The 20,233-nt window shown below is 37.2% G+C and overlaps 3 protein-coding genes across 4 annotated transcripts in view; 1 reads left to right on the top strand and 2 right to left on the bottom strand.

Annotated features, from left to right (window-relative positions):
* Positions 1-7,070, bottom strand: part of camk1b (calcium/calmodulin-dependent protein kinase Ib) — a 56,446-nt gene extending 49,376 nt beyond the window's left edge. The window contains exon 1 of the mRNA XM_066697911.1: positions 6,981-7,070. The gene's annotated coding sequence lies outside the window, so the exon portion shown is untranslated. The remainder of the gene's footprint in view (positions 1-6,980) is intronic.
* Positions 7,071-9,933: 2,863 nt separating this feature from the next.
* On the top strand, positions 9,934-18,876 carry nek4 (NIMA-related kinase 4). 2 transcript variants are annotated; one of them, XM_066697907.1, is made up of 18 exons: positions 9,934-10,181; positions 10,941-11,207; positions 11,585-11,782; positions 12,088-12,195; positions 12,408-12,562; positions 12,795-12,924; positions 13,152-13,583; positions 13,883-13,939; positions 14,469-14,609; positions 14,728-14,880; positions 15,146-15,212; positions 15,593-15,708; positions 15,856-15,922; positions 16,327-16,427; positions 16,744-16,835; positions 17,104-17,297; positions 17,480-17,613; positions 18,011-18,876. In XM_066697907.1, exons 1-18 carry the CDS (start codon positions 10,095-10,097, stop codon positions 18,107-18,109), a joined length of 2,598 nt encoding a protein of 865 aa, XP_066554004.1. In that variant the 5' UTR covers positions 9,934-10,094; the 3' UTR covers positions 18,110-18,876. The 2 variants fall into 2 exon arrangements, with proteins under 2 accessions (XP_066554004.1, XP_066554003.1); XM_066697906.1 differs by having other exon boundaries at positions 16,741-16,835.
* An 11-nt stretch (positions 18,877-18,887) lies between these two features.
* On the bottom strand, positions 18,888-20,231 carry spcs1 (signal peptidase complex subunit 1). Its single transcript, XM_066697910.1, has 4 exons — positions 20,087-20,231; positions 19,683-19,742; positions 19,512-19,598; positions 18,888-19,167 (listed from the first exon to the last, which is right to left on the bottom strand). The coding sequence occupies exons 1-4, from the start codon at positions 20,120-20,122 to the stop codon at positions 19,039-19,041; spliced, it is 312 nt and encodes a 103-aa protein (XP_066554007.1). The 5' UTR covers positions 20,123-20,231; the 3' UTR covers positions 18,888-19,038.
* Between the last annotated feature and the right edge of the window lie 2 nt (positions 20,232-20,233).

The raw sequence follows: 20,233 nt of genomic DNA, 5'->3' as shown, positions 1-20,233 counted from the left end.
ATTATCTTGATTCAGTCTTTTAATTCTATAATACTTATGCATAGCTCTAATGCATGGCATGAGAAGAGTAGTACAAGATTAACATCTAAATGTAGGCCTAATTTTAGGATTATACTTAAATTCAGCTGCAGCTAAGGCATTTCCATTTCTAGCGACTTAACCTTCGAAGATACTAATTCAGACATTTCTGGCTTTAGTGGTTACCGAAGGGGGGAGGCGGTGGAATGTAGGTGTGAATGAGTACATACAGGACATCCATTTAAACTGATATTTATTTAACTACTTAGCTTTACATTGCTGTGTATCTATTGCATGCTGGGTTCACATTCAGAATAGAGAAGTTCTAAGTCTCCGTGTCAGTTTATTTTATACCTTTCCCATTGTGAGCACAGACTGTGTAGAGCCATGCTTATGTGTTGTAACCATGGAGACCAGAAACGCCAACACTGTATATAATTATCACAAATAACTATCAAGCAATCTCGTTTGTCCTATGAAATGCAAGATGCACTGATATACAAGACGTTAGTGAGAACCAAAGAGATACGACAAAACAGATTGACATTGCTTTCATTGCTAATCTCTGCTAAACTGCTAAACCCTGCCCTTGCATTCCATTGGGTGGTTCAACTCAGCTCGTACACCAATTGAAAACACTAATGTGTCATTACTAACAATGTTTAAGCTACAAACAGTTTAATTATACATAATGAGGAGTTAAATGGACATATAGGCCAAAAAGCAGTGGAAATTGCACGGCATAAGAAAGCAAGCTTCGCCATTCAAGCATTTAGAGATTTCAGTTTTTCATTATTATTATTATTTATTGCTTAGCAGAAGCCCTTGCTCATCTCCCCAGTGAGATTAATTGGACTACTTTATGTGAACAGAAGTCTAGATTGCTCTGTTTTTTCCACTCAGTACTGGTAATGACACACCTCCCATTGCAAACATTATTTGCAAAGAAGTAACCATTCTCTCAAATATATGAGCTATTTCCAATACATTGTAAACTCATTTAATCAAAATCTAAATATATTACAGAACACTACTGTACAGAACACAGAATATTAAGTGTTTTAAGGGGAAAAAAGGGAAGAAAACAAGCTAATGAGAATAAAGTTGATTGCTATACAAATAATATGACTGTCCCTACTTTTGAGTTTTTGATCCAAATGTAAAAGGACAACTGAAATGAGAATTGGATTTGCATAAAGGAAACGTAATACCAAAATGAAAGACTGCAAATGAAAACAAAAACTGGAATACACTTGCCAAAGATTTCTGCAAACAATACAGAATTGATTTTAGTGAATTCTATTCTAAGGAACCACCTTCTTCCTACTTCCAATACAGTGGCAATTACATCACATTTTAAGAGACTGTTTTCCTTTACAAAATGGATATAGACAGTTTAAAATAAAGCAGGGTTTGTTCAGAGTATCAATCGCCATCTTGGTAAAGATATAAAGGAATAGTAATTTAATGCAAAACATAAAGCTTATAACATCTTATAATATAGTTTTAGTCTTCCTGGGATTTTTTATTTTATTTTATTTTTTTATAACAAAAACACTTAACATGACCACAATGAACACAATCACAGTGAAACAGTGAAAAGCTCTAGGGGGTAAAAAACATCTGGGAATATAGCAGTGGAATGCTGTTTGTGGAGGCCTCTCCGTTACAAATTCCTAGCCCTTTAATAAAAGCGGCATACGCGTCATGAGTATTTTGAAAGATGTCCCTAGCTCAGCCCATTGTTGCTAACATGAGAGCAGAAATTGAAGACAATAGGGAATCATTTTGTCAAAAGGAAATCTAATCGCTTATAATGCAAAAAAAATAACAATCAAGCTACTTTATTTAATCTCAATACAGCTCATAAAAGGGTATTAATTTACTACTTATTGCAGTTGTTGAGAAAATTCACAATTAACATATGCATAAAGGCACGAGTGTATTTATTTATTGCTGCTGGAGACCTTAAACTAATTCAAGATTCAATGTGGTTTCACAGCGGCTTTAGTGGAGATGCTGCAACGTTAACTTCTATTACTCTATGCGCGTAACAAGACCATACAATAGCTATTGAAATAAACCTAAATCTTATCAGCTGGCTTCTTTCTAGTTCACGTATAAATACGCCATGACTATTAAACATAGATTTAAAGCAGTGGAGGAGTCCTTTTTCACTTTTGTAGTGAATCAATCATACATACACTTCTTAGCACATCAGCCAACTGCAGAATGAAACTTGGAAGGTTCAAAAAGCAGTATGACCCATATTTATAGGATTGTATTTAATGTATATATTTTTTAATTAATCCATTAGTTTAAGTTTATTTTTATGCACGATATCAGGACTGAGAACTACACTGCTTTTACCAACCAGACAGGGACAGGTTTCATTTATTTTGTAGTACAAGAGCTGGAAAAAGGCAACGCAATGACAACCTTAGGGACATCAAAGAGGGGTGGGGGGAGTTCACAATTAATTTGGAAATCTTATTCAGAAGTACATAAATGAATGACAAGGAAGACTAAGAGCAAGATTACATAACATTTCTGCTGCAAAATCCCTGACATATTATAGTACAGATAATCCTCTCTGTACCTGAGCTTATCTCAGCACGTTTGAAAAGAATAAGTGACATACGCAAAAGGCAGACAAACATCAATAAACATTTCCCCTTTCTCTACTTTCAACTTCTCTAACACTACGTCACACTCTATGCTACATATAATACATGATCTACAACTTGACCCATGCTGTGACATCAAGGAGAAGGGGCGAATTCAAATTCTGTGGGGGTAGGGATGTGTAGTGAATGGGAAATCAACATATCTGTATGTATTTCAAAATAAAAAATAGCTATTGTAATTTATTTCCAGAAGTACCAGGGATTCAAATGGGAGAATTGGTTTGGTTTTCTCAGCCTTTTATGGTCTACTTTCTTGAGAATGCTTTGTATCTCAAGTATTTTGTCTGCTGCTTTAAGTGAACCAGGACAATCAAGGAAAGTACAGATTTGGTTATGTTCCTTTCCACTTTTTACAAGCAATTTAATTGATTATTTTAATAATCCGTGAGCATTGGAGGAATATGCAACATTTCAGACACAAAACACTTTTGTTTGCTAAGACAAAACTCTTAATGTTTTTGTTCATTAAGAAGTGGCACTGTTTCCCTTTGTGAACTAATGAGACAAAACAAGAAATAAATCATGCTACAAAAGTTGTTGCTATATTTATTTTATTACATTAGTAATACATCTAAAGTAGTCTCCTAAAATATACTTTTTGTACCAGGAAATTGATGCAAGGAATGCTTTGGCAAATTATTCATGTTACGACATGAACGACACTGGGAACATGAGTCCTGGTTACTAGAGACAGAATCTACTGACCATCTGTCCGCTAAGAACAACGGTTCGGTTTGCCAGTAGGTGCACTAATTCCCCTCTGACAAGCTGTTGTGACCCGGTCTCTGCCACACACAGATCATACTGCTCCAAATGTTCAGAGCATTGTGGTTCAACCACTTCAGGTTTCCTTCCTTAAACCAAAAAAGGACCGTGCAGCCAAATTGCTGACACCATGTCTTACATCTTCTGAATGAATTAAGCAGTTTATATAAAACCAGGCCCACTGTTTGTTGTCAAACACATGATGCCTTGAGAAAGGTACATTTTAAGCACTATGAATACTTATTTATAACCGTGTATGGGCCTAAATATGTGCAAGAGGATCAGAACTTGGATGTAAAGTGCGGTCCGGCCGGGGGGGTGGGGGGTTGTGGCGATGTGCGGTCCGGGTGTCTAACACGGGGAGACTGGCCCACATGGGAATCAACCAGCCCACCGAACTAAAAAATGCACCAGCCCTTCTGGCATTTGCCAGAATTGCGTGATGGCCAGTCTGCCTATGGCCACATGTATTGCAATAACTTTACAAAAACAGATATCAGCGGGAAGGGACAAAAAGTCAGAGTCCAACTGCTCTAAATATTTGCATCTAGTCACAGGAGTATCACATTGGCAGCAAAACACTTGATGCCAGCAATCTGTTATCTCACTGTCCTTTAATCGACAGTGTGCAGCCACATCCTAAGTTTAACCAATTCCCAAATGCATCATGTATCCATCCCTAAAGATGAGAAGTGAACTGAAACAGTTGGGTCATTTAGTACAAGATAATCTGATTAAAAAAGAAACTAAGTACTTTAATTATAGTGTATTCATTAATTGATAAATTGCCTTTATACAATATTTAGTCATTTGTATTCAGGTTTGCGCTACCAGCTATATAACTGAATTGTCACAGAACAGAGAGGGCTCTTAGAAGTCCTCTATGGACGATTATCCTACTATTACCTACAACAGATCGCTCGTGAAATAAAAATGTTAATCCCTTCCTGGATTATTTATTGATACAACATTTGATTACATTTTCCATTCATGGCAAGATTAAGGTTAGAAATACACCTGTATTAAAGCATGTTTTGTGTGATCTTTTATGCACATATAATACACACTAATAAAAGCTAAGAAAAATAAAATCATTGCAAAAGACTTCAACAGAAATGCCCTAGAGTATTTGTTTCTGATATTTTTTTATTTTAAAGTAGCCAACTAGAGTCGCTCTGGCCACGGGAGTCTTCTGAATGAATAAATAAATAAATGTTATCTTCTGATCAAATCAGTAGCGTTGCTCAGCTCTTTGCTAAGTGGCAGGAACAGTGAATAGCTGATCAGTCTAACCTGTCCGCTGTACCCAGAAATGATGCACCAAAACTAATCTCAAGGTGTAACGCCGGTAACATTTAACCCTAATACTACTACTAACACTACTACTTCTACTACCAATAATAATAATAATAATAATAATATGGGACAAATAGTGCATTTCATATTGCTGGACAAATTAAACAGATAAACTAAGTTTTAGTCCCAAGTTTGCATAAAGTCCTGATGGCATGTTTGCCATACGTTTGAAATATAAGCAGTGTCAGGAGGAAAAAGTGAAGTAGCAATATCCTGTTTAATGACAGATGCAGTAACATTAAGGCTACCTAAGTAATAAACATTAAGATCTACACTAACTAAACAAAAGTCCAGTTAGAGTCAGTGATGATACTCAGTTGTAAAATCAATATTTATATCCCAAATTAGAAAATAGAAAATAGTTTCACTTCTCAGTCGTAGTTTATTACACAAGCACAGCTGATTTCGCTTCTTTGACCCATACTTCTCCTGTTATGTAACCTGCTATTTCTCAAGGAGCAAAGGCTACAGTATTATTTAGTCATAAACAGCATCTGAATTCGAGACATTTTGTGTTCTTCACATTCAGTAGAACAAGGGCCAACAGAAAATACAGCTGATGAAACCATCTCAGTGACACTAAGCCCCCTTACAGTGAGCTTTACTAATTGACAAGGAGCTCACTGCTTTAGATTTGGCACCGTCTTGTGTGAAATATTGGAAGAAAAAAAAATCCAGTTTGTGCATTTCAGCCCAAATAAACATGTCAAGTGGGAGAATAAGACAGACAATAGATAAAATATAAAATATATTATTATTATATTAATAAGTCAATTCTGAAATAATTATTCCTACTGATTAAGTGGTAACATGCTCATATTACCATTGACATATAGGAGATTAAAAATACATTTACATTTTTTATAAATACATAAATGAGATATGTTACGTACTTTCATTGTAAATTATCCAAGAGAAGGCAGCACAGCTAAAAAAATGTCAGACTGCCAAGCCTAGCAGGCAAGTGCAGACTGGAGAGGAGAACCTTCTCAGCCAAGGAATTGCAATTTAAACTGCTCTGTTTATTCTTTGGAAGAGATCTGTTGCTTTGAAGAGCCATTCTGTCTCCATAGCTCCTGTCAGGTCAGTGAATCAAATTAAATTGTAGTATAATATAGGGAACATGAAAAACAGGGTATTACTACCTTGTCACCTGCTCTTCTGTTAAGAGGGAAACTTTTTAATCCATAAACGTGAAAGGTACAATCGTCTACATATATCTAAATCGTTCAGCTTTATGTTTCTCTTAAACATGTATATCTTAAAGGTCTACTGTGTGATATATGCATCTGTGTGTAGTTCAGATGTCTGCCCCCCTCAGCTCATGCCCATAGTCCAAAGCAACCTTTCTGTTGTCTAATCAAAGGATAGCAGCAATGCAACAGAGAGCTGTATTCATTTGATGAAGCCAGTATCTCACACCGCATGCAGCTTTTAGACACGGTTCAAGGCTGATGCCAAGTCTTCCTATAATCATTATTTTCGTATTTCAATGCCATTTTTGTTTCATCAGGGGTTTCATTCTTTCATGTCCCATTTAATATAGCATCGTTAAAATCGTATCTGACATCTGATCAGCATTTCACTCTAGCCACCTTGTAGATTATATTTTTAGCATCACAGCTGCACGTCACTATAACAATGTTGCTGGTCGTCATAAACTCTATACTTCACATCACAATACCTTGCATTCACCGAGCAATAAAAGGCCAATCATAATTTGAATGCCTCGTTTATGGCAGTAGTAAGCGTATTAAAGGAATACAATCACATTTCCATTTTCAGAATATCGATTTCGCAATAGCATGTCAAAAGGCGTTCATATTTGCCTCGGCTAGCATGTGGAAGCACTTGGCTTGTCTGCGATACTGAACGTAGCAGCTTTTCTCAGATAAAAAGGCCAACCATGCATATGCAATACACAACAATGGCATCTTCAAATTCATTGTACGATTCCCCCGTTTGAGTGCATTCGCATTATCCCATAAACTGGCTTACAACAGTCTCATACATAATATTAAACACCGCAGATTATGCATTCCACTTATACAACTGGAACAAGCATATTGCATGCTGTTCCTTAACACTATGCCACTTAACCTGACATATCGCCTCGTCCATACCCCATGCTGCAGATGTCTAAATCATGCCTACCTGCAATCGCTGGAGCTGGGAGACCGTCCGGCAGCGCGTTCGCTCAGAACTGGATCCACAGCCCCCAGCGCGCTGTGACGTCATCACCCCGGCACAGGGCGGGGGGACCAGTCAGAGGAGGCGAGGCTGGAAATGATCAAGTAGCCAATCACTGAGTTGGACGTCTTGCACAGGTAATCAGGGCGCCCGATGATTGGTGCATGTGAGGTGTGGAACTTCGTGGGCGTGTCCTTGCGCAAGGTGTGTTTCACCCCCGAAAGGACTGATTATTAAAAAGCTGATCTGTATTCAAATGCATGGACATCAACAGTTTTCTTTGCAGGTGGTTAATATTTTTTGCCTTATCCATATGTTGTAATATAATCATATTATTTAGATAACTGTTTTTTTATTGGAGTAATGGAGGGAAGGTAGACCTAGGATTGAACCCTCACCCCTCCACTCAGGGGTCTAGAGCCCTAACCACCACACTGCCGCCCACAACCCTCAAAGAGCTTCTTCTACACTGAACTATTCTCCTGTTAGGTATTATATGCATACTTAGCACCAATGCAATCTTAGTCTTACAGTATGTTTTACTTAAAGATTGAAAGAGTGGCTTAGGTTAGGTATTTGCATAAATAATTTGTATTACATTTAATGTCATCAAATCTATTCCTATGGTACAGTAACAGTTGTGACAAGCAATTAAGCTCTTTATCTGCAGTACAGGTTGGTTACTGCTATTCCATCAATATGTTATAATGACAAAACTGAGGGCAAACAGTGATGAAAACCAAACTGAATCTCCACATAATGAGAATTGATTATAATTTAGGAATACATGCACAAAAACTAAATTGGGGTATTATGCTTTAAAACAAGAATCGATATAGATGAATTGAATACTTATTTTAATCATCACACAACATATATTTACACTATATTTGAACAACATAGTCAGCAGTACAGTATATGGAATTTAAATAGTGATTTAATCCTTTCAGGTAAGTCTCAGTGATCTTTCGAATGATGACGTCATGAAACTATGAATTATGTAATGGTATGTCTTGGAGTAGCTTAAATGATCCAGTCAGAGGCTTAAATATTGGTGGAACAAATTAGTGAAAATGTAAATGCCTTAAATACAATTTTTGATTTTTAATTTATTTAATGATCTAGTTTGACAGAGTTGTAAACAATGGTCAAAATAAGTGCTTTGAAGTGCACAGAAGGAGGGCCAAACAAATTACATTGTGAGTAGTAGCTTTTTTTTTTTTCACTTGAACTAAAATGAACTCAGCTAAGTGTTCCTGATCTGGAAAAGACATAAATAAGTGCCCTTTCCTGGTCTAAGTGCACCACAGTCAACAGTAGTAAATGCTTTGCAATCTGCAGACAGAGGAGCCAAGAGCTACATGGAAGCTTGCATGTTTTCAATATTTTATCTTTACTTGTCATTTTTGCTAAGGGGGGGGGGGGGGGGGGGGTGTATTTTCACCAGTATTTGTAGTCATGGTCAAAATAGCTTTGTGCAGATTCCTTAGAAATGTTAGGGGACATTCATTTTTAAATACCAGTGAGACACATTATTTCTTCTGCCTAATAAGCTTTCCAATATCAGATCAACTTTGCCATCTGCTGGTATCAGAGAATAAGGCAGTTGAATGTGTTTTGCCACCACTCTTGAGTATGACCTCTTCTTACAACTGTCTAAAGAGTGTAAAAATACAGTATCTTGTTGTATAATGATCTGACATCAAAGATTAGGTGCTAACATGAACCCTAACCCTCAACCTTCACAATTCTATCGCCTTAATATCAGTGATAGTTTGCTCTTGAAGCAATAACACTAGCACTGTATAATTTAGGTTAGAAGTATTATGCATTAGCAATAGTATGTACAAATAAGGTTAGTAGCAGTAGTTTAATAGCAGGTGTGTTAATTTTCATGATAATATGTAAGTTAGTATATGTAAGTATTATTATTATTGCTCTTACAATGGAATAGTTATTAGGCTGTTGTTACAGCATAACGCCTTATAACATGCAAGTAGAAGTAGTTAGTGTTAGGAGTAGTAAGATATGCATCAGTGACAATATTTGATAATGCAGCAGTAGTAATAGCTGGTAGGTCGGTTAGCACTGTACAAGTACATGAACCTCAGAAGGAGTGATATTACACTATGTCGTTTAGTAATAGTAGAGTATTTAGGTTTCAATCTGTTAATGTATCAGGCATTCAGTAAAGTGTCATAGAGGGTGAAGCCTTGTCTAGGGACAAGGGTGAGTCATATTGGAAAGAGGCATGTCGTAGGGGACAAGGGCAAGTCATAGGAGTCATAGGGTACACGGGTGAGTCACAGGGAGCTGACACAGCTGTGTAGGAGGACAAAAGTGATGCAACCTTAACTTTGGCCCATATCATATAGTCTAACTCTAACCCCTTATTACAGAACAACTACACCACTAGTCTGATACATTAACATATTGTAACCTATACCCTACTATTTCTAAACTGTATACAGTAACCGCTTCTGAGGTACATATACATTACTTACATAGTAGTAGGGACACTTTACTGCCTAGCTTAGGTTTCACATTTATGGTTGTAATCCTTACTGCTGATTGGCTATCGAATGCATGGCTCACTGTTGATTGGCTATTTTGATTGCAACTCGATGATTATTGATAATATCCGTACAAAAACCACAAACAACGTACTCAAATCTGGCAAGGGAACAAGACTCTATAATAATAATAATAATAATAATAATAACATGCATATTATTACATGCAAGCTAAATATAATGTAAAAATGGTATTCTCTGCAATGCACTTTGGTGTGCTGTATTTGCGGCAGGAACTTCCTTTTCCAACTGGCTTTCCTAACAGTAGACGGCGCTGTGAGAAATGCAATGGTCTCTTTCTTATTTTTATCTTTTTTTTACCAGAGTCGATGGTGAAGGCTGCCGTGGTTGCTTGGTGACAGAAAGCCTGTTGTACTTTTGGCTGGTTGGGGTTCATAACCCCCTGATGCAATTGTGCAAAGAATGGAGAAGTGCTTTGAACTGGAAACCAACACATCTCGCCCATTGCTAATAGAAAGCTAAAGGGACCGGCCAATGAAGCAGTATGGAGAAGTACACTTTTATAAGAGTCGTGGGGAAAGGGAGCTACGGGGAGGTGACCCTGGTCAAACACAAAGCCGAAGGAAAGCAGGTAAACACGGCAGCAGGACGACAGCAGTGTGCGGCGCGATTGTCGTGCTGATGACGTCACTGTCCATCATGGCACAGTTAGGATGATGTATTAATGTTATAGTATGTTTACGCGATGTTGCAAATATTGTAAATATTCAGAGATTCGTGCACTTTTTTTGATATGATCAGCCTGGTTCATAACTTCAGATATAACTTCGATTTTCCATCTAGACAGCAGGTTAAACATATGCAGTGAAGTAAGTATTTAGAAATGGATCAAGACATCATTACGTCTTTTTAATTTAAGTGGATGTCCTGTCAAAATACACTGAAATGCATGACTGAAGTCACAATAAACAGAAACGTGTCAGTTGAAAATGCCATTGTGAACTGCATAATCATAAATAATAATAATAATAATAATAATAATAATAATAATAATAATAATAATAATGAATGAATGAATGAATGCTTGGACCTACTTGGAAATACTACTAATAATTAAACGTGGGACGTATTTTGCAGAAATCTGAAAAGCTAACTATGCAATGTTGATTAGTATTGTTGTATTAGAGGCCCAAGTTAATTCGATGTTCAGACTGGCTTTCCTCTACTACACATTGGTTGTGTAGATGGCTGACCATACTTTGTTTGTCTTCTCCTTATTTGAACAACACAGTTGTTAGTCTTTGATATTTGTACAGGACTGTGAAATGTATCATTATTCTATACAGTTGTATCTTAAATATTGAAGTTGCATATGTGCTTGTGCTCTCAGTATGTCATTAAGAAGCTGAACTTGAGAAACTCCACAAAGCGAGAGCGTAAGTCAGCTGAACAGGAGGCCCAGTTACTGTCCAAGCTGCGCCACCCCAACATTGTGACCTACAGGGAGTCCTGGGAAGGAGAAGACTGCCAGCTGTACATTGCCATGGGCTTCTGTGAGGGAGGAGATCTGTATCACCGACTGAAGGAGCAGAAAGGCAAGCTGCTCACAGAGAGACAAGTTGTGGAGTGGTTTGTCCAGATTGCTATGGCATTACAGGTAATGTTCAGCGTAGCTGGGCACTTGGCATATTGTCTCCTTATTTAATTATTGTCCACATTTTTTTTTTGTCTGAGGCCTTTATCCAGTGTAAATGGCCTTCAAAACAGATTTTAATTGTAAATTATGTTATGTTGTCTATAGTGGCTTAGCAAATGTTTAACATCATGCAATATTTTAAACCATAAAGAAACATGTAATGCGGGGTACAGCAGCTACAGCAAATGAAGTGAAGTGATTCCAGTATAATAAGGGCCAACATTAAGCATGTACTGGAAGACAGAATTAATCAAAAGGTTCCTGTTATCTGTATTTAAATAGTAGATGTAGAAATATAATAATAATAACTTAGATTTTATTTTCTTATTGTTCTGCAGTATTTACATGAGAACCATATCTTGCATCGGGATCTGAAAACACAGAACATCTTCCTGACCAAAACCAATATAATCAAGGTTGGAGATCTTGGGATTGCAAGGGTTCTGGAGAACCAAAATGACATGGCCAGCACTCTCATCGGGACACCTTATTATATGAGCCCTGAACTCTTCTCCAACAAACCGTACAACTACAAGGTAAAGATTGCAAAACAATACACACATGCATATAGAAACCTAAATTCATACCTATTATTTCCATTTTACCTTTCCATTAACGCCAGTATTCAATATTTTCATATGATTTATCGGCTTTAATCTCAAACCAATTCATTCAACCATACGTCTTTTATTCTGCATGTATTTCAGACAATTATAGAGAGAAATCTCAGTTATCTTCCTAGTCTTTTTCTTGCACTGATCAGAACTAGGGAACACACAGTAGATGACAGTTCCAGAGGAATTACCCAGATGTACTTAATATTTCTGTTTTCTTTTTCCAGTCAGATGTATGGGCGTTAGGTTGCTGCGTGTATGAGATGGCTACGCTAAAGCATGCATTCAATGCCAAGGATATGAACTCTCTAGTTTATCGTATTGTAGAGGGAAAGGTGAGTTCTCAAATCTGTGCTCCAGTATAATTAACTTACTTTAGATGACTGGTGTATAGAGCAAAACTAGCTTAAAATAAATATAGACATTTAATAAATACAAATTATTTAATCAATCTTTCCAGTCAAATCAGATCAAAATGTGCAGCAAAGAAGTTAATCAAGTCAGTCCTATTCTTCTTTAACACTCAAGTATTTTTCTTTTTTCTCAGCTGCCACCAATGCCGAAAGATTATAATGCACAGCTTGGGGAGATCATAAGAGGCATGCTCAATAAAAGGCCAGAAGATCGTCCTGACGTGAAGCACATTTTGAGACAACCTTACATCAAGCGCCAGATCTCAGTGTTTTTGGAAGCCACAAAGGAGTATGTACTGCTGATCTCAATCCACAGCTTGTTAATGTAACTTTTAAAGAATATAATACACTTTATATTGTAATGCACATCTCACACCGTTGCCTGATTTATTCATTTTTAACTTGATGGATTAGGATCTCTAAGGTATGAAAAAACAAATTGCTCCTACCCACAATATGACCAATTTAACAATGGTAATTGTTCCTTATCCTTATGTGTCTGTTATTGTTTTTTTTTAAAGGAAAACTGCAAAATCCAGAAAGAAAGTTCCTAATTCCAGGGCCAATAGTTTGGCTTCTGCGCCTTCAGCAGAATTAAAACAAAATAACCCAGCCCAGAAGCAATCCGAACCCAACAAGAGGTTAAAGATGGTGAGAGTGGCATACTGTTTCGAGTTGTATTAGCCTTGCGTGTAGAAATTCACTTGAGAAAGGATCATTCTTCAACAAAACAAAGTAGATCAACTGTCTGTGGTACAGAGATTAGGGATTTACTTCCCATGCATGTTTGTTGATGTGAAGTCCTTTTGTTGCGTTTTGAGCTCATTTGAAATGTCTGTTTACCTTCAGTTTGACAAAACACATTTGTCTTTTTACAGAAAGAAGAAATACATTTACGGCAGAACAAAGCCAACAATGCAGTCTCTGAAGCACACCCTCCTCCAAAAGCAGCACCCCAGCAAGCGTGTGGTCAGGAGCTTCTGAATGACACAGGATCATCCTTAGCAACCATTAGCAACATTGACATTGATCTCAAACCTGGTGAAGAAAGAAACCCCACGAAAGGGGAGCATCTGACACGTGATCGGAGCTCAAAGAGGCTCTCGGATGTCTGTTCCAGTGGAGAGTCAAAGAGGGTCTCGAATGGATCTGAAGATAGAGATTCTCAGTTACATAAGGAGCTGAAACCAGCAAACGAAACAAAGCTGCCTTCAGACAAACTGAATCATCCTGTTGACATGGATGAAAAAGATGACACGATGAAACTCCTTCAGAGTATCGACACCCAAAATAAGACACCTGAGCTCAAGGTAAAAACTTGAATGAAGAATGAAAACATCTCTGTTGACACTTGCACTTTTAATAGTAATAAAAGTTTGTGTGTATATATATATATATATACATATATATATATATATATATATATATATATATATAATTTGCATGTATGGATATTATAATTATTTATTTTTTATTTTAGGTATAAATTAATGTATTATTACATCATTCATGTGTAATGTATTAATGAGTCAACTTTCCGATTGGAATTATTACTCGATGGTTGTACTGATATAAAAGTGATACATTTGTTTTTATTTAATTTTTTAAGGAGAACTTAGATTCCACAGAAAAGCTGCTTGAGCCCTTTGTTCCTGTTATTATTCCGGTAAGGCCCTTGTGCTTTTATGTTGATTGACAGTTTAAAGCCAAGATGCATAATATAACTGAGTTTTCTTACATCTGCTTCTGTAAATAACTGCTCTGAAAGTGGACCTTTGATGTATTCCTCTCAGCCATAACTTTGGTTAAGCCTGTTGGGTGTCCTGTTTACTTGTTATTTCTAGGTGATCATGAGTCTGAGAAAAGTTACTGTTACTTAGAAACTGTTACTGTTCTTTGTTTTTACTGATCTTCTGTCTCTGAAGGATTTTAAAAGTATGAACAATTATCTGAAATACTGTTTTAAATGTCTTGGATAAATATATTCTTCTGTCCATACTTTGTTCTGGGTGAATGCATGTATTACGTGTTTTTGTATGTACCTTATTTGTCAGGTCTCTCTGAAAGTAAAATATAAAGGGATCCACATATTTTCCAGTGTTTTTCTATGACTATCCAAACTACTTTCTCACTGACACTTGCGATCCTCTACTGTCTGATAGTGTCAGGTTGAAAGGGTCTTCTCTTGTGTTAAGGAGCCCTTACATGTGGATGTCGCTCCCCCAGTTGGGCAGGATGCTTCCCAGCTGCAACCGCACGCGTCGGCGTCCGAGCCCTCCCTCTCCCGGCAGCACAGGCAAAAGACCAGAGAGATGGCAAAGGAGAGTGAAGACCGGGTCGGTAAAAGAGTCATTCAGTGGTATCAAGCCATTGTTATAGTCTGCTTGATCAATTTTTGTGGACTTCTGCATCTTGGTGTCAGCTTTAATTATTTTTTTCCCCTCCCTTCTTTAGTTTAAAGTTATCCATCCAAGGCCTTTACCATCTCCCCCTAGAAATGCTGACCTGTTACACGTGAAGAAAAGCCGTGGGAATATGAAAAAGGCGAAAAGTGAAATATCCCCCTCTCTTTGCAGCTCTGAAGATAGTGCAGTATCAGTGTCACAGGTTTGATCCTCTTTCTCTGATGTTTCCTGTCATTGTTGTGTAAATGTTAACATGCCTTTCTGAACATTTGGTATGTAGTGGTGTTGATTGGCCTAATTTCAAATGTCCATACCCTTGTAATGGTCACGAAGCTGTTAATAAAATGCAGAATAGATTTATGTTTAGTTTAGGTAAAATCTTTTCATATTCATTAATCCTCTTTCATGTTAAGAGAACTGCTTATGTTTTTTTAAATTGACATGTATCTTGAAAACGCTTGTTTAAGGACCGTCCCCTATCGGCCAGAGAACGAAGACGACTCAAACTGTCTCAGGAGGAGTTCTGCCATCCTGGTAAAGAAAAAGACACCATAGACCCACTTTGGGGACATTGGATAGCACACACATGACCAAGATGCTGCAGTTCAGATTAAGCCAAAACTAATTTATCGAAAAACAGAACTCCTCACTCTTAGGAAAGGTTGGCAAATGTACAACCAACCAACCAGATATTTACGTCAATGGGATCAGTCTAGCACTACAACACAGGTTGGTTTGGTTGATGCTGTCTTTTGAAAGGACCTAAAGATATTACGGAGCAATTTTATAATTTCATAAATTTCATAAGTTAAAATATGAACATCTGAGCTGATGCCCTTACCAACGGTGATGTACAAAATCCTCATAATGTCCAGTATCAATAATTAATCGCAATATTTGTTTTTATTCTGAAGTACTTCCTGCACCGACACGAGCCTCATGTAGTGTAGTCACCGTGGACAAGCCACCCAACAATCCGGCCACTACAGTCAGCCGGTCTGTGTCCGATGTCGTTACTAACGGAGAGAAGGTAATGCACCTCTTCAAAGTGTTTTCTCAGTTTTTATTCACTGTCCTGAATGCAATTAGATGCATGCTCTTTCATGTGAAGGGAACTGCTTATTGTTTTTTAATTGTATTCTTTAATTGACATGTATTTTTAAAACACTTGTTTAAGGACCGCCCCCTAACGGCCAGAGAACGAAGACGACTCAAACAGTCTCAGGAGGAGTTCTGCCGTCCTGGTAAAGAAAAAGACACCATAAACCCAATTATACACATATGACCGATATTCTGCCGTTCAGATTGCACTTGGGATCAGATTAAGCTGAAACCCATTGATAAAAAAAAATGGGGAAGAAAAACAAAACTCCTCACTATTAGGAATAGTTGGCAAACCCTCTCCCATCTTTTCAATGTTTTTGGGGGTTGTGTAAACCAATGCATTGCCGATTAAACAACCCACTTCAATGAGATCAGTCTAGCGCTGCGCTACAGGTTGGTTTAGTTGAAGCTGTATTTTGAAAAGACAAAGATATTACAGAGCAAATGTATTATTTCAAGTTCAATGCCTTTACTCAGGGTGTTGTACAATATCGGCATGTTCCGGAATCAATAATTAATCGCCAAATTTGATTTTAATTTGAAGTTATTCCTGCACCACGACAAGCCTCCGAGGACAAGCCACCCAACAATGAGGCCACTACGATCAGCCGCTCTGTGTCCGATCTCGTTACTAATGGAGAGAAGGTAACGCATCTCTTCAGTTTCCCCAGTTTTTATTCACTGTCCTGAGTGCAATTTGATATATATAATTTGTAAGTAAAACAGACTTTGCAAAAATATATTTTGTAAATTTTAAAACCTTCACTTTCAAACTTTAAAATGCAATTGAAAGCCTATAAGAGAAATTCCAATAATATGATTAATCCTTGATTGAAAGTGCACCTGTTAATTTGCTTCCCTGATGAAAATTAAACAAGGTGTGTCTGTACAGCTGTTGTGTTTTGAACTACTGTAGTGTTTGTTGCTGCAGTGAGATGGTGTCTTTTTGTCTCTCCAGCAGGAGTGTGTCCCAGCCCAGCGGCAGTCGGACGAGGATGAGTGCAGCTCCTCCACAAGCTCCACTGACCGCTCGGAAGGAGACTGCCGAGAGGGGTTTGAATCTGACTTGTTCTCACCTGCCTTTGAGATGTCCTAGGAACTGTTCACTTCTAGTCTCTCTCAGCATTTTCCTTGCACATTCACTTCCTTTCCATGAAATAACATCTGTCAGCCCATACAGACAAAATTTTTTTCATACCTTAGAGATCTTAATCTACCACTACCAATCATAATCGTGTGAAACTATGGATCAGTGACAGTTTACTATGTATACAGTAGTCTATTTCTTCTTATACTTTGGTTGTGGATGTTGTGTCTTTAGAAGCAATGAAATGCAGGATCTGGTGCAGCTGATGACACAGACTTTAAGGATGGATTCCAGAGACACCAACAGTGCACAGGAGCGACCCACCCCACTGCCTGAATTCAAACTGAACAGAAAATACAGAGACACACTTATACTACATGGCAAGGCTAAAGATGAACAAGACTTCTGCTTCAGTGAATTCCCTTCAGGTCTGTGATGTCTTTGAACTTCAGAGTCAAAAAGGTCTTGTTCTACACAAACCTACCCTGAACAGAATACAATGTACGACTATACACCGTTTGATCAGTCTACACACTATACAAAATTAAATAAAGCATAATTAAGGTGTGTTAAAAAGTGTAATATTTGTTTTGTTTAATTTCCTCCTTAGATGTTACATCTGGGCCTGCTAAGATCAGAAGAGCGATTCAATGTTTAAGGACTGATGTGGTAAAGGGCCTGGGAGTGAAGCTTTTAGACAAAGTTCTTGATATCATGGAAGAAGACGATGAAGTTAAAAGAGAGGTAGGTAAACAGGATTCATCACAGCCTGAAAGATGTGCTGCCCAGGACTTACAAGATTGTGTGGTTTGAACACTTATCTGCTAAAGCTCTTTGAAGATGGCTTTGCTATGTCTAGTTGTGTCAATGTGTATAATGTTATTGTTGTAAATGTCAAGAAAAGCTTTGCATTAGTGTTTTTATTCCAACTCAATATTAACTGTAGATTAATGTTAATTTATACCCAAAGGAATAGAAATCAAAAGTCAAGTACTTACAGTAATCACTGTTTTCCCCCCAGTAAATAAAGTATTTGTCTGATGCACTCTTCACTGTGCATTGTTACACTAAGATGTGATTACTTATTAAAATTTGCTTTTGTGGTTTTGCCATTCAGTAACTATTTTTCTTCTCCTCTCAGCTACGCCTTCGAGAACAGATGGGAGGAGACGAGTACAAAAAATATGCTGTCATGGTGCGCCAGCTAAAGTTCTTTGAAGACATCGCATTCAAAGAATAGCCTTTTCCCACAAGTATATCAAAATCTATAGCAATGACTTAAAATATGCCTTTAGGTTTTCAGGGTGCGGATCTATGTGAAAGACCTAGAAATACATTGTGGATAAGATGTAAACTATACACAACTGTATTCAACATCGCAGTGCACTCTGAGGATCTGTAATCACTCTAATGTAAATACCCTTACAGATGTAGATTCCTAGATTTTATATATGTGTGCATTTAATGTTAAGTGCACTAGGACTTTGCTACATGGTTTTAGTTATGCAATATGAAATACGTATATTGCTGATACAGTTGTTACTGAATTCATCAGAATCACAACTGAGAGGCCAGCAGATCATTTCTAGCATGCATTTATATTACTTTAATGATTAGTGTCATAATCCTAGTGTAAACCCCATAGAGAACTATTTTTGGACTTTTTCACACGGGGGGGACGCAGTGCTGAGTGCTGAAGTAGTTTTCCCCTACTGCTTGTTGTGCATTTTAGATTATGGCTGTAATGTTTTTATATGTTCTAAATAAAATGTGAAATACAACTAAGAAGTTTTAAAATACAAAAATGTACAATATTTCACATTTATGCATTCAAGTGTTAAATGAGGGTTTATAGTATTTTTTGTATTAAGTTAAGGTTCTGTACTGATACATGTTTATATTTCTTATCCTCTCACCTGTACTGACCTTCCCCTAAACATATATATCGTACCTGGCTTATGCCCTCAGTATCAAAATATAATGTACCGATATGGTAAAATGAAGCTGTGACAAGTCTGAGCATTTCAGGAATTTATTTAACTACCGACAACTTTGCTGGTCAAATGGAAAGTAACAACAAATACAAATCTGCATTCGAAGGTCCAGGAAAAAAGTAAATTCTTTTAACATATCAAAATTTTTTGAAGGTGTCTAAAAGGCAGTTATTCTCTACTTGTGCTTTTTGGGCTTCTTCAGGTTTTCCTGTGGCTTCTCTCTGGTCTCTCCTGACGACTCGGGCTGCACAGGTTGCCATGTCAAGGGATGTCTGCGGTACATTGGCCAGGGGGGCAGAGTAAGCTTAAAAATAAAGAAAAACATGTCACTTTAGTTCTTTAAGACACGAAAACCAACAGGTGTTTTTTTATATAATTCTGTCATGACATGTACTTTGTTACTACTAGCAAACTAACTAAAGCACAGAGAACCTCATAGATCTATGGTAACAAGCATTATATGCATCTCTGAGGATGTGTGAATTCAAATATACGCATTACAAACCAGTTTACATTATATACATTATTGTATGTGTGTGTAATATATATTATATACACATACACACACACACACACACACACATACATACCTGTGTAGGGTCAATTGATACATTTTTAACAAGAGCATTGTCAAAGACTCAAACTTACCAGACAGGAAACAGCAAAACCTCCCAATACTATGTAAACTGTCCAACCAAACTGCTCAATGATCAGTCCATAAATAAACCCAATAATCTGCAAGAAAAAAAATAAGCGATTGAAATATCAAATGAAACACGATACACATACAAACATACACACACAAATATATATACTTACGGCTGAGACAAGTATGATACCCTGGAATATCTGCTCCGCTAGTTTCTGTCCTTTGTAATCCTGAAAAGGAAATACAAAACCAAAGAAAATACTAAATTCATCTGAGTTTCTCCTGCATGATGAAAACAGAACATTGCTAGAACCCTGAGAAATGATAACGCAAGTTCTGCAAGATCAAAACTATTTCTACAATATTGATATATTTAAATGCATTGAGTTGCATGATTTCATATTGTAATCCTGCAACCAGACAGATACGCGAAAACAAAACAAACAAAATAAGCTTTTAATTTAATGTTCAAATAAATATGTCATCATGACCAACATTATGGTAGGCATGAAATCCAATTTGGTTGCAATAAAAACGATCGTTTTATTAAAATGTGCGGGGAATAAAAACTTACCATATGTGTGGGGATAGAATTGAATATCGACAGCATTATGAAACCCTTGCAGACTATAAAATATCAACGGAAACTACAAAATAACAGTATATTGAAAGACGATGGGGGAGAGAGCGTCTTCCTGTTTTACTTAAGGGTACGTAGTGA

This window comes from Amia ocellicauda, chromosome 3, assembly GCF_036373705.1.
Source record: "Amia ocellicauda isolate fAmiCal2 chromosome 3, fAmiCal2.hap1, whole genome shotgun sequence".
Lineage (NCBI taxonomy): Eukaryota > Metazoa > Chordata > Actinopteri > Amiiformes > Amiidae > Amia > Amia ocellicauda.
This window is presented reverse-complemented; position numbering and strand designations above follow the sequence as displayed.

Bases quoted from the DNA above. Each gene is read 5' to 3' on its own strand.
- nek4 (XM_066697906.1), top strand. From the start codon at position 10,095: ATGGAGAAGTACACTTTTATAAGAGTCGTGGGGAAAGGGAGCTACGGG. The intron at 11,208-11,584 runs GTAATGTTCAGC...ATTGTTCTGCAG, and splicing joins AGATTGCTATGGCATTACAG to TATTTACATGAGAACCATAT. The intron at 15,213-15,592 runs GTAAAGAAAAAG...TTTATTCTGAAG, and splicing joins GGAGGAGTTCTGCCATCCTG to TACTTCCTGCACCGACACGA.
- spcs1 (XM_066697910.1), bottom strand. From the start codon at position 20,122: ATGCTGTCGATATTCAATTCTATCCCCACACATATG. The intron at 19,599-19,682 runs GTAAGTATATAT...TTTTTCTTGCAG, and splicing joins GTATCATACTTGTCTCAGCC to ATTATTGGGTTTATTTATGG. The intron at 19,168-19,511 runs GTAAGTTTGAGT...TTTATTTTTAAG, and splicing joins GTTTTGCTGTTTCCTGTCTG to CTTACTCTGCCCCCCTGGCC.